General features: G+C 46.1%; 1 protein-coding gene across 1 annotated transcript; it reads left to right on the top strand.

Moving 5' to 3' along the window:
- Positions 1-415: 415 nt before the first annotated feature.
- DISC1 (DISC1 scaffold protein) lies at positions 416-12543 on the top strand. Its single transcript, XM_078871693.1, has 12 exons — positions 416-1660; positions 5166-5235; positions 5844-5982; positions 6632-6695; positions 7469-7695; positions 7803-7857; positions 8168-8270; positions 8408-8623; positions 9678-9738; positions 10824-11085; positions 11758-11941; positions 12413-12543. Exons 1-12 carry the CDS (start codon positions 545-547, stop codon positions 12541-12543), a joined length of 2628 nt encoding a protein of 875 aa, XP_078727819.1. The 5' UTR covers positions 416-544.
- The last annotated feature ends 372 nt before the right edge of the window (positions 12544-12915 follow it).

Raw genomic sequence — 12915 nt, forward strand, 5'->3', positions numbered from 1 at the left:
AGGTTCGAGATTAAACCCACGACCTCCTTGCATACCAAGCGAGGGAGTTAACATCTCGCCACCGCAGCACCCATCCCAGGGCTTCCACGAGAGGGAGTGTTCAGAGAACCCCTGTAAAGGGTACCTGTCCCACTCTCGAAAAATTGACATGGCGGGAGGTCGGATTTATCCACACTTTACCCCAGCACATACCACCTACCGATCAACGAATTGTGGTCAACCCATTTATACTTTTGAGTGGACGCAGGCAGGGGGAGAGGGAGGGGAATTTAAGAAACCTGCACCATTGTTTCACCTGCGGCACCAGGAGATTGAACCGGCGACCTCAGTCCAGTGTGCTGACCATTTCACTGTAGCAAAAGCGACGGTGAAAGCCTATGTGTTAATTCTTGTATCTAATGACGATCGCGAGGATTCATCAAATCACTTGGGGGTGGGGAATGTGTACATGCCTCGTGAAAACATACATGTCGTTGTCGCAGGGAGGTGCGCAGAAAACACCGGGTTTCCTGAGCGCTGGGCGGAGGTCGCTTCCTGCTCCTAGATGCATCGCAGAGATTCGGCGATGGAGCCGCTGTTGGAGTGCGGATCGGGCGCAGCACCTCCGCCGAAACCTTCCCCAGCGTCCAAAGAGGCGTCTTTCACGAACCACGCTCGACGCGACCAATTCATCCGGTCCGTCTCCTGCACCTCCACGTCCTCTTCGCTGTCGTCGTGGTCTTCGTTGTCCCCTTCGTCTTCGCCTCCCCTGGCACCGCGCTGCGGCTGCCGTTCCCCCTGCGCCGGCTCGCACGGGCGCCGCTCCGAAGTGTCGGTCCCGTTTCGGGGGCCCGTCGCGAACGCCCTCAGCCGCCAGCGCAACCGTGAGCCGTGCGTGTGGACTTCCAACGGTCGCGTGACGGCCCAACTTGGCATGAATCCGGGAGAGAGCCGTCGCAACGACGACAACAACAATAACAAAAGCAGCGTGCATTTTCCCTGGGCCAACGCGAGAGCTGGTGAAACGAGCAGGAGCTTATTGGCAAACTCCAAAACAAAACTGCCTTCAGTCGTTCTCACCAAAGCAATCGGTGCTGCAACCCAATGCTCGCAGGTGCAACGTTCTGGCCCTACAAACAATTTGTCGGTTGATGCCGTGGTGGGTCAGGCGACGGCTGATCTATCAGAACCGGACGATACTTTCGTGTCCAGCTTTAGTTTCATCAGAGAATCGTTGAGGGTGCCGCAGCCTGCAACTGGCAGAGGTGATCTGATCGCGGGGAAGGGTGCCATTTGTGGCCCCATGGCAGGCGAACGGCCACCACGTCGCACGGAGGGACGATGCACAGGCGGACCGGAGCCGTCTTGCCGCAGCACGCCGCACCGCAGCCAGAGCGTCTCGTCCGCGTCCTCGTGTGACGTCTCCAGCGTTTTGTCCGACGGCGGCGCGTCCGAGAGCGAGCCGGACGGCGCGCCATGTGGACGGCGAGACACGGACACGGGGCTCGGCTCGGCGGGTTCCTCGGATGCCGGCTCCCTCACCGCGCTGTCGTCATCGCCGTCGTCTCCATCGTCGTCGTCACCATCGTCGTTTGAGCCGGCATCACGCTGGGAACTTCTCTTGGAAACCCACAAGCACGTCCTGCAGCAGTGTGCAGAGACTAATAGCAGTCGCCTACAGGTGCAACAACAGCACCCATTCCTCTGAGCATACACACTTTTTACAAATATAAGTTATGATATCACCCGCAGTGCACCTAATCTTGTAAGATCTGAGGCGCTAAGTAGAGGCTTTCGCGACCAATATTCATAATCAACGTTTTTGGGTTTAGATCGCGTTATTTATAAATGTGTCGTAACCCTCCACCACCCGACACGGCCAATCAGTAAAATGTTCACTAAAGTGAACTATTTGTCTTTTGTCAACGTGCCACTTTTTTTTACTGATTGGCCGTGTCGGGTGGTGGAGGGTTACGACACATTTATAAATAACGCGATCTAAACCCAAAAACGTTGATTATGAATGCTAAGTAGACTTGGATTGTGCTTCGTTGGATGACTACCATACTTACAACAGGTGCTCTAGGATCCTACGGGGCTGCGTCGTCAGCAGAGTGCAGTGCAGCAATATCCATTGTTGTACTGTACTTTGCCATGATCCAACGTCCATGACCTCCACCTTCACCAACCCCCACAACCTGCACAGAATGAGGAGGCCCTCATCCAACTGTAGTTGGACAAGCGGGCCGTCCATGTGCATGTGCACACACCCTACACGTGGACACAGAGTCTCCCCGTTACAAAAACGTTAGTCGGTGCTCATGTCCAGTGTGGAGTCAGCGGTAGTATTTGAAATTCCACATTTCTGTGGCGCGAGCTATTATCTCCATATTACAGGCACAGTTGACTTACTACAAAATGGTACCGTACAAATTTGATGAACCCTGCACGGGTCACAGTTCTGAGTGGATCCCCCAATCAGGATTTAAACTTTGTAATATTATGATTGTGAGAAGCTGCCGCTCTTCCACAGTGGTACCTGGCCAGATATGAAAAAAAGAAATCCATAGGAAATTCATCTTATCTCTTTTGATGTGCAAGCTGCTGTTGTTCTATTCGCAGCCAAGGCTAGCCTCAGCGGCGAACAATAATTAAACCAGCCCTGTGCCCCCCTGCACTAAACAGCACGGTCAATTATGGTCCCAACAACCCCCATGATTGACACGACATGGGGAGGCCTTAATCCAGCAGTGTATGTATGTTGAGCTTCTTTCGCACCGTACGTAGCCAACTGTGCTGATCGGAGGTGCGGGGAAGGACGGCTTCGCACAAAGAAGCTGTTCTGAAGAGATTCGTTTTCAGTCTACATTTAAATTGCATATCTCAAGTGACTTCCTAATATTGGAAGGAAGAGCGTTACAGACGGCCGCAGAAGCGCACCTCACATTAGCGGATTGTCAATGGGTAGTACATTTCAGTTAAACTCTCTTTTACGAATATTTAGTTTTACTGCACAAATTTCTTATCATTAAAGAACTCGCTTTAGGTTAGAGCGGGGGAGCTTTGTCATTTTTGCAGCCACATGCGAACGAACGCTGCGATAAAACACCGGGCAGATGCTGTCCCACGACCGTTCGACGTAATAGACACCAGAGGGGGGGAGGTGGTCAATTAGGGGGCTTTGGCAGACTCGCCCCAACGCAGGCCCAAAAGCTTCACGATTTGCGTGATTATAGCGTGCATCGCTTACAAAAAGGAAATCCTATTCCATGACAGAAGGACGGTTAGTGCAACCGCAATCGATTGCGTTACTTAAGCGGCGCTACTTATAGCGCACGACGCCTGCACAGTTGAAGGCGCTCGTCCAAAATCCGTCGATGGTGATAAATTATGCAGCGTGTTGTCTTTGGGTACCCGATGGCCTATGATGAGTGCGATGGGGCATGTAACAGTTTAGACAAAGGGGTTGATGTGTTTTGAGATGGCAGTAATTTTAAACTGGCGATTTCAAACGTGTAATGTGCACTCATGCGTGATAGATTACGACTGTTTATCATTTTTTCATTATATGCTTCTTGGGAGCTGAATGAAATTAACCTGGTTTGTACTGGGAGCACTAGATCATACTGGATTCTTAAGATATATTAAGTTGTTTTGAAATCAATATACATGTGCAACATCGCATATCCAGTAATCACATATCTGCTCTGACCAATGAACTGCCCACACCCAGTGCAGTGTTCGTGCATGGTGTAACTGCCATTTTTTTAAAATAGATATTCCCATATCTGTCCTATTCACATGTTTGCCTATACCTCAGTTCCCAAAAAGTCGCTCATGCGACATAAAAGTCTGGCTGCAACATCAAACGCACAAAAAGGAACAGAGATTTCCGCTTCAGTCATACAAACTGTCGGGGCAAGTGCATTTCTAACTTTACTGTCGCGGAATATGAGTGGCACTTAACGCAGCGCTGCGGCCTGCGTTACAGTTTCCTTAGCCTCCTGAGTGTTGATGTAGACACACAGCTAAAGGTGCAACATTGTTTAGGCTGAGCTTGACCTGGGGAAGGCCAAGGCTAGGTAGAGAAGTCAATTACCACTGGTGTTGTGTATGGCAAAGAATAAAATGCAGTTTGTAAGGCACATGGCAGAGCGCACTTGCCTAAACTCAAACACTTCTTTAACCTTACACATGCACTTAACATCATGCATAACACTATACACCAAGATTAGAGAACATTTTCCTTACGGAGGTCCGAATAGGACTTTCAAATACCTTTGGCGGGCCACACATTAACACAGACCTCCATACCTTGCAGTGACGGAAGTGACCGAGTGTGCTAATTAGAAACTCAGCGTAAACCCGTTGACAATATTCCCCTCTAGTACTCGAGTAGCGTGGCTAAGATGCTTGCAGTGATGGATAAGTATCATTTGCGGCTTCCCCACCCTTTGCTGTGGACAATGTACTCTGGCTTTCCGATGTGTTTTCGGCTTTGTACTGTGTATTGTTTGGCATTGTGTCCTAATGATTCGCTCCATGCGCTTCTTCAGGAACTGAAATGAGCGGCTCACTTTCTCTCTCAGATATATAGCGCCGATGGCTGGTGCGGGTGTTGCTTGTTATTGACGCTATATAATTATCAAGATATATCGCACAAACGTGAACAACTTGCACAGTTGTACAATGCCCTCTGCCGATGCCAAAATCCATCAAATGCACTTTTGCGGATAAGACGTTGCTTTTTCTGCGCCTACCAGAGGTCGCAACTGGGTACCCGGTACCCGTACCCTACCCGATACCCGGCTACCCGTACCCGGCCGGGTACGGGTACCCGTTTGCGACCCTGGTGCGGCCGGGTACGGGTACAGGTAGACCGTGAGTCACTAGTGAGTAACTGTTTGTCACTCATTTCCCAACGGGTAGGATACGGATATCGGGTACCTGATTACGGGTAGGGTATGGGTACGGCCGGGTACGGGTACCCGTTTGCCACCCTGGTGCAGCCGGGTACGAGTACGGGTAAGGAATCAAAACCCGTTCGCGACCTGTGGTGCCTACGCTTCATTTCATCCGAGCTGCTGTGAGTCAAGCCCGTTGTCCGTGGTGCCCATGCAATGTTGTCGGCATTGTATGTATTCGTTCACGTCTTAATCGAGATACGTTTGTTTCATTCGTCCCAGCTGATCATGCGCGTGAGTGAACTCAAACGACAGCAGATGGTGGCTGCTGGACAGGACGACTTTGAAGCAGGTAACCCGTGATGCTCACCACTTCCCACATTTACAGTTCTTATTTTTTTATTTCCTAGCTAAGGTTGAATGCATTTATGCATTAGCTCAGTCCTGAAGTCCTGAATTAGAGAGGGGGTCACAATAACTCTCGTAAAGATGATCCAATATGAACCAAACTGTAGTATAAGTTGCGTTGCTATGTTCGGACTTACCCAGTGTAAAAGTGGACAAATACTTTGAGGATTTGCTGGAATCTTGGAGACACAAGCCAGAGCAGAACAACTACAGCTGCCCATTGACTTCCACTCTGAAAACAGTTATATAACCCATGCGTATGTGTGATTCTTCTTAACTTGTATTGATTTTGAGACCCAGGTCTCAAGCTAGGCCTGGATCACAAAAGCAACACTGTGGATGTGATAAAAAGTGAAATGAATATCACATATTTGAAATGTTAAGCATTATAGAAAAATCTATGGAATTATTTTTTTAAATACAATAAGCAATAAAAAAAAAACTGAAGCAATAATGTTTAAATTAGAGCTACAATTTCAGTGAACACATTTAAAAATAAGCTATATGGTAAATTGATGGGGTAATAATTTATGGAACGTTTGTGCCACACAGCGGAGCAGGTGAGCAAGCAGCTGGAGGAGACCCAAGCTCAGTTGGCCCTGCTGCGTTTCCAAATCCCGTCTGGGAATGTGGAATTGGCAGCAGCACTGCGTTCCGTCGTATTCAGCACGTCCTGCGTATCTGCCGGCAAGTGAGTGGCTTCATCGCGGGTCCTGTACAGTTAAGGGTACGGTTTGCAGTCCCAAATCCCAGTTCTTGGTGCCTATTCCAGTCCAGAATTCAACACCAGTCACCCGAGATGTTAACTCCCCTTGCCTGGTGTGCAGGTCGTGGGTTCCATCCCAACCCTCACGCCTGTATATGTAGAGTTTGCATGTTCTCCCCATGGTCGCGTAGATTTTTCTTTGGGTACTCCGGTTTTTCCCTCTACATATAGAAACGTTTGTTTAGAGTATTTAGCTGCTATCAATGTCCACATGATAATCCACTTCGTTGAGTTATCATTTGTGGCCAGGTCGCTTCTCAAATAAGAGCTATATAGCTCAGCGGGCCTTTCTCCATGTTTTCTAGATATGGGTTTTCCAAAGCTCCAATTAAATGATTTCCAGAACATGTAGTACTGTATTGGTCGAAATAATTCTAGTAAAAAAAGCATAATTAGAAAAATATAGCATTTTTGTTTCATAGCACAAACATTTAAATTCCCATTCATTACTCATCTCCCCACAGTCTCAAGACTAATTTTCCCAATAGTCCCGGTTGGCATGTTTGACTAATTCCTTTATAATTTTTGGCCATTTGATTTGTGATGTGTGCTCATTTTGTGAAATTCCCAACAGGAGTCAAGATGAACTTTGGAGGGACCCATGTTTTAAGATTCAGCAGAAAAAGAAAGCGTTACAGGTACCCTATGGCCTGTGGAGCGGATATGGTCACGGAACTGAATTTCAGATCGGCCACTGGCCACAAGAGGCCTACCGCTTGGAAACGATTTCATCTGTCACTGCAACAATGCATGATATACATTGATTACCATATAAATAACCCAACCGGCAATGTATACTCATTGTAATTTAAAAGCAATAATTAATCCCTGCCCGATTCGCTCAAAAAGGGCTCACAAGTATTTTCATCACATCTACCCCTCTATTTAAGGAACGAAACAGCAGGATTTCTCCACAAATCTGGCTGTCGCCTGATGAAGCTAGTTGTAATTACTGGCGAAACGTCGTACTCAGATTGTAAATGTTGTGGCTTTGTTCTCCAACACACCGGTGTGCTGTACTAGTAACAAATTGGCATGTTCTGTTTATGTGACAAACCTTACTAATTGGCTGTGTCAGGTGGTGGCGGGTTTAACGACACATTTATATTTTACGCGATCTAAACCAAAAAAAAACTGTATTATGGATGGCAACATTGTTTTTAATTGCAGTGCATTCAGTCACTTCTGTCACAGCAAGGACCTTTTTATACTCAATACTTGATTTATCTGCACATTATTTTATTAGATAACGCTAAAATGCGTGTACTGGTACAAAGCTGTCCGAAAGCCATAATTCTCTGTTATTTTTTTGTTCATTTATCTTTCTGCCATGAGTTCAAATTGCGTTTACGAAGGTATATCGTTGCGTCGGCGCTATCCACGCGCTAACAGCGACGTTTGCCGCATTCAGGAGCGAATCTCGGAGCTTCGACGAAGCCTGTCCGAACTGGAGGAGGAGGAGCGACGAGTCGGCGTGGCTCTCGAAGAGAGAGACCGCAACGGTGTCGTCGCCGCCGTCGCCGCTGCCGACGATCGCTGTGGCCGAGGAAGCCCTCTCACGCCAGACTTGCTCGACACGCTCGAGGACTCGCTGAGGTGGTTGCTCGCCAGCTTAGCCACCCCGGGAGAAGTCGAGCGGTGAGTCTCTTTTTTTTTTTTTAACGAGTTCATGAAGGCCCATACAGGTTTCTCTCTCGGTTGTCCTTTTCAAACACCTCACGTCTATGCGTATTGTTTCATTGCAGTCTTCGAGAGCAAGAGAAGGCCCTTGCGTTGTCCGTTAAAGAATTATCCACAAAGGTACACTTAAAGGCAAAACATTTGTACGCGTGTTTATATCTTGACTGTCTCACTTTTTATTTTACTTTAATTGAGCCCTGTTTTCCTTGTTGAAGAGACTTAAGGCTTAATGGGCAGTGACCTCATCCTAACAAAAATAATTGACTGCACATTTTTTAAATAAGATGTACAGTAAACTTGTAAAAGAAAAGGATTGATTTGTATATTTTGATTATGGCTGGATGGCACTTAAGAAGAATTGTGGTTTAGTGCTAGCTAGAGCCACAGCTCGTCTAATATAACTAGTTCTTCCATGTATTTGTCTTTTGAGGTTGCCGCATGTCAGCTGGAAGTCACCGCACTCAGACAGAAAATCAGCGACGCCGAGATGCAGCTTCGAGTACTCACGGAAAACAAAGCAGCAGCCGTCGCTGGTACCTACCTTGTGCACTACGTGTAAAACCGAAATTATTATTCGAAGTAGAAAAGCATAAACAAACATAATAATAATAAACTTACAAAATATTTCACTTTGACGTCCTCTGCATTTTGTTACTTTGTGTCACGACAGAGCGGGACTTTGCATTGGCCAGGCGGCTGGTGGAGGAGGGGCGGAGGTTGGCAGAGGAAGGGGACATGGCGAGGTGGCGGCTTCAGGCACTGCAGGGCCCTCGTGGCACCACTGGGACCCGGGCCACGGGAGGAGCCTCGCACAACGAGCTGGAGCGGTTTCGGCAGCAGCATCGCGAGGCACGGGCCGGCCTGGAGACTCTCACGGCGCAGCACGGTACAGCGCAGTACAGGACATCGCCAGCATCATCATCATCATAAACAGCCATGAATTGCTAGATAAAGACATCCCCCCTATCTGTTGCCATCTCTCATGTTCTTGCAATACATCGATCCATATAACAACGGTACGTAAGCTGATGTTTTAGATTATTGCGTGAATCACCGCAACAGTGATGCCTGCACGCGTAAACACAAACACAAAATAGTAAGTACTCTCATATACAAAATATATATACACCCCTGTTGAGTAATTTATAGGTGTGCTGAAGTTTATTCTGAATCATCTTTGAATACATGTTGACTGCCTGTGTTTCACTCCTTGATAATCATCTTCAGTCATCGTAAACTTACTGCTGACTGAAGGCCTCTCCAAACCGTTACCATCTGTCACATTCCTACGATGTAGCAACATATCTGGCGCCAGTGAGACTGCATCGCTGTATCTCCTTGCTGGACGTCCTATTGGTCATGTCACCTCCTTTGGCTGCCCCTCTGTGGTTAGTCTTGACCACCAGCCATCATCCTTTCTTCTGGCATGTCCTGCCCAAGGCCACTTTTCTTAATGACCTAGCATGTTTTTCTTTTGTGACACACATCGAGTATGGGTCTTTTTTTACCCATAGCAGTTAGTGTGATACCACACAGATGACATCAGAGTATAAAGTGATGTTATGATCACATCAATGGTGACGGCACCACTATAACATCATGTTGATGTCAGTGACGTCACCATTGGTGATGTATTCAAGTAAATATGTTATGGTGGGTGTAAGAGAAAACATTAAAAGCTCTCCGATGACAATTCCAATATCAGCACAATTGTAAATCAAGGTTGTATTTCATTACATATTCTTTATCACTCTTTTTGGAATGTATTTTTACTGAATGTCTATAATTGAACGTTGGCAATCTTTTGAATGCACATGTATGTATGTTGAACTTCTTTCGCACCGTACGTATCCAACCATGCTAATAGACATGATCAAAGCCTATTTGAAGTTTGTTTTACGTCATCATTTGTTAATATTTTTACTTTTGTGTTTCTACAGAACAAAAGCTAAGGGGCCAGGCTATGGCACATTCTAAAGTGCTGCAGGATTTCATGAATAGGTAGGTGATGCTAATCACATGCTCTCTCTCACCTGGTTATAATGAACAGACATAATTGTCTGGCCTTTGTTGTTTGTCTATATGTCACCATGCTGGTCAGTGCCGGTCATTGAAGGAGGGCCCCCGGGATCAGTTCAGATATCACGAAGCACTGATGTTGGCTTTGGCAAGGAATCGAACCCATCTGATTGGGTTCATAGTGTAGTATTCTAACCACTATGCCACTGCCCTACTCAATATATATACTGGACTGCATCACATCAATTTTTATGTCATAGTTTATTTTCACTGCATATAAAATTGTAGTTCAGGAACACACATACACGTATAGACTACAGTTTGATTTTCAATTGTATCAAAATAGAAAGCCATCTCTGAACTCTGTCATAAATTATGTTAATACATACGTGACAATTCACTGCCAGATGAGGGCTCTGCGCACTGTATATATCAATGGGGTATTTGGGCCATACTTCACCATGTTGGTGAGTAGGCATGGATCATAGGCGTGGGAGCATAGCAGTACAGCACAGCAATGGGGGTTTCTTTACACACCTATCAATCACATCCACCCGATTGGAGAATATGCCATTGCCAGCCCTCCTAAGTCCCAAAAATCCACCACCATCACTCATTACTGCCAGTGCCCTCAGCCCTGGCAGCGCCGGTTTTTCATAGCCTGGTGTCTGGGTTCCTCCGGGCCTTGACCCCCGGTTCAGTTGCACTGCCTGCACCACGGTAGCGAGATGTTAACTACCTCGCCTGCAATACAGAAGATTGTGGGTTACATCCCGACCCTGACACCTGCATATTTGGAGTTTGCATGTTCTCCCCGTGATCATGTGGATTTTTCTCTGGGTCCTCCGGTTTTTACCTCCATATTTAGAATCAACATGGATTTAGAGTATTTGGCTGTTGTACATTTTTACATGGTAAGCCACTTAGTTCAGTTATAATTTGCGGCCAGGTCGCTTCTGAAAAAGAGGGATATATAACTCAGTGGGTCTTACCTGGTAAAATAAAAATAGTAGTTACTCAATACCTACGCCACTGACCCTGACCCTAACCCATGACGCTCGCACCAGGTGCAGGAACCCATTTGTGACACGAGTCTGGGAGGCTGATCTCCAGGCCTGCAGCGTCATCTTGCAGAGTCTGGCAATCGATCACGACGGGGAAGATGATATGGACCAGGGTGGCGTGACTGCCAAAGGCGCCGATGGAACAAAAGTGACAGTGGAAGAAACAGAAGTACCGGCTGAAAAAATCTCCCAGCCTGAGTCTGTGTGGCTCGACCGTGAGATGGCAAAGGAGACTTTGTGCTTCACAGAAAATGGCCTCCCAGTGGTGAGTAGGGTTGTGTTTGTTTTTCACCTAGGTGCTGACATCAAAAGGTGCTTGTGAACAGCAATCATCACTTTTCACCCTGCAGTTTATCAGACTAAATTATGGATCTTTATCTTTTTCATGCTTTCCAACCCTAGTTTGAAAGCGTTATTGTGTTAGCTCTATCGGTCTGTCTAGAATGGTGGGGGCATGATAACTCTCGTGAATGTGATCCAATGTGAATTCAACTTTAGTATCAAAGTTGTGTCGCTATCATAAACTTGCTCCCAAGAAAAATGGCCAAATTGATCAAAGATGTGCCAAAAAACTTCGATGCAAAACCAGTGCGAAAAGGATTTGCATGCTGCCTCATTTCCTGCTAATCACACCATGATATGTGACTTCATCTCGAGATGGCGCACGTCATGTGCATGCCTCGCTTCCTAATTACTCCATTACGTGTAACCTCATCTCGCGACGCCACACATCACACGCCGTGTTTTGTCATCTCATTGCATGGCTTAAAATATAACGTTATTATCGCTCATTATGCATAACTTTTACTGCCAACATTTTTCCTGAGAAAATGTCAAATATAGTATTTTATCTGAAAAGCATGGATTCGGTCATCTTATCGTGCAACATATGACAGCGAGTACTCTAGTTACGTACGTACTGTGTTGCTTTTTTCAGAATCCATGTGAGGTTGTCAGCGATCATCCCAATGCCCTCCCAAGGCAGCTAAGCGATGATGTCATTCAGGAGCAGTGCGAGTCCATCAGCAATCGGCTTCTATGCCTGGAGGAGCAACTGCAGCATGCATTGGACACAAGGGATCAGAGGCTGGCTCATATCCTACTTGCGTGGCTGCTTCAATGCACATACTACAGAAATGAAACGTGACGTCACTTTCATGGTGTCTTTTCCGTGCTTTTCCCACAGAGAATTGTCAGTACATGATGTCACTTTAAGGATATGACGTAACTTTATAATTGACCTGCTCGTACTGAACATCTGTGAAAAAGAGCGTCATAGCTCATTGGATTTCTCCACTCTAAATAAAGATTCTGATTATGATTATTAAAATATTAAAATGGTTCCATTTAAACGTTTACTGATGAATCTTTGCTCACAATACAAAATCAATACTTCATATATATAATTACTAACATGATTAAATTCATGAAAATGTAATACGTACATAGGAATCCCAAAAATGTGAGTGAAAATCCGAATTTGGGCCTAAAAATCCAAAAATATGATATCTAAAGATATGTCATCAAAAACTCATCGCTAGTCTCTTGGTCACCTTTATCCTGTCGATTGCTACTGCAATTCTCCTTGACAGTGCCCTCACAGCGCTTGCAGGAGGAGATAACAGAGGTGAAGGGGACCCTCCAGAGCATGCTGAGTCTCCTGGAGGCGGAGGAGGAGCCAGAGGATGAAGCGGAGCAGGAAGAGTGGACAGATTGGGAGTGAGCAGGACAGAGTGTAGAGTTCATCCTGGGAACGGCAACATACAAATACAACTGATCAAGAAGGCTAAGCCTATGCCAAATGTATTCTGAATGGACACAGTCATGAACCAGAGCGATTTTGGAACCATATAGTATATAAACAACATACTCTTTGGTTCATTCGGTAAAGTCACGAAATAATCAAAGAGTATGGATTCCTGCAGTCACGAAAGCTTCAAATCAAGATATAAACAATGTATGATACTTCGTCAGCTGTGGTGCAGCCGCACAGTAAACAAAAACTCAACAGAATCGTCAATAATACTGCTCCAAAAGTGAAATAATACATAACAGGATAACATGTTACGTCAATAGCCCTTCTTCATAGCAATGA

Source organism: Lampetra fluviatilis, chromosome 33, assembly GCF_964198595.1.
Source record: "Lampetra fluviatilis chromosome 33, kcLamFluv1.1, whole genome shotgun sequence".
Taxonomy (NCBI): Eukaryota; Metazoa; Chordata; class Hyperoartia; order Petromyzontiformes; family Petromyzontidae; genus Lampetra; species Lampetra fluviatilis.

What these genes read in the sequence shown, in the direction of transcription:
- DISC1 (XM_078871693.1), top strand. Translation starts at nt 545, where the DNA reads ATGCATCGCAGAGATTCGGCGATGGAGCCGCTGTTGGAGTGCGGATCG. An exon ending in ACAGGACGACTTTGAAGCAG is followed by an intron (nt 5,236 to 5,843) that starts GTAACCCGTGAT and finishes TGTGCCACACAG; the next exon opens with CGGAGCAGGTGAGCAAGCAG. An exon ending in TCCTGCGTATCTGCCGGCAA is followed by an intron (nt 5,983 to 6,631) that starts GTGAGTGGCTTC and finishes AATTCCCAACAG; the next exon opens with GAGTCAAGATGAACTTTGGA.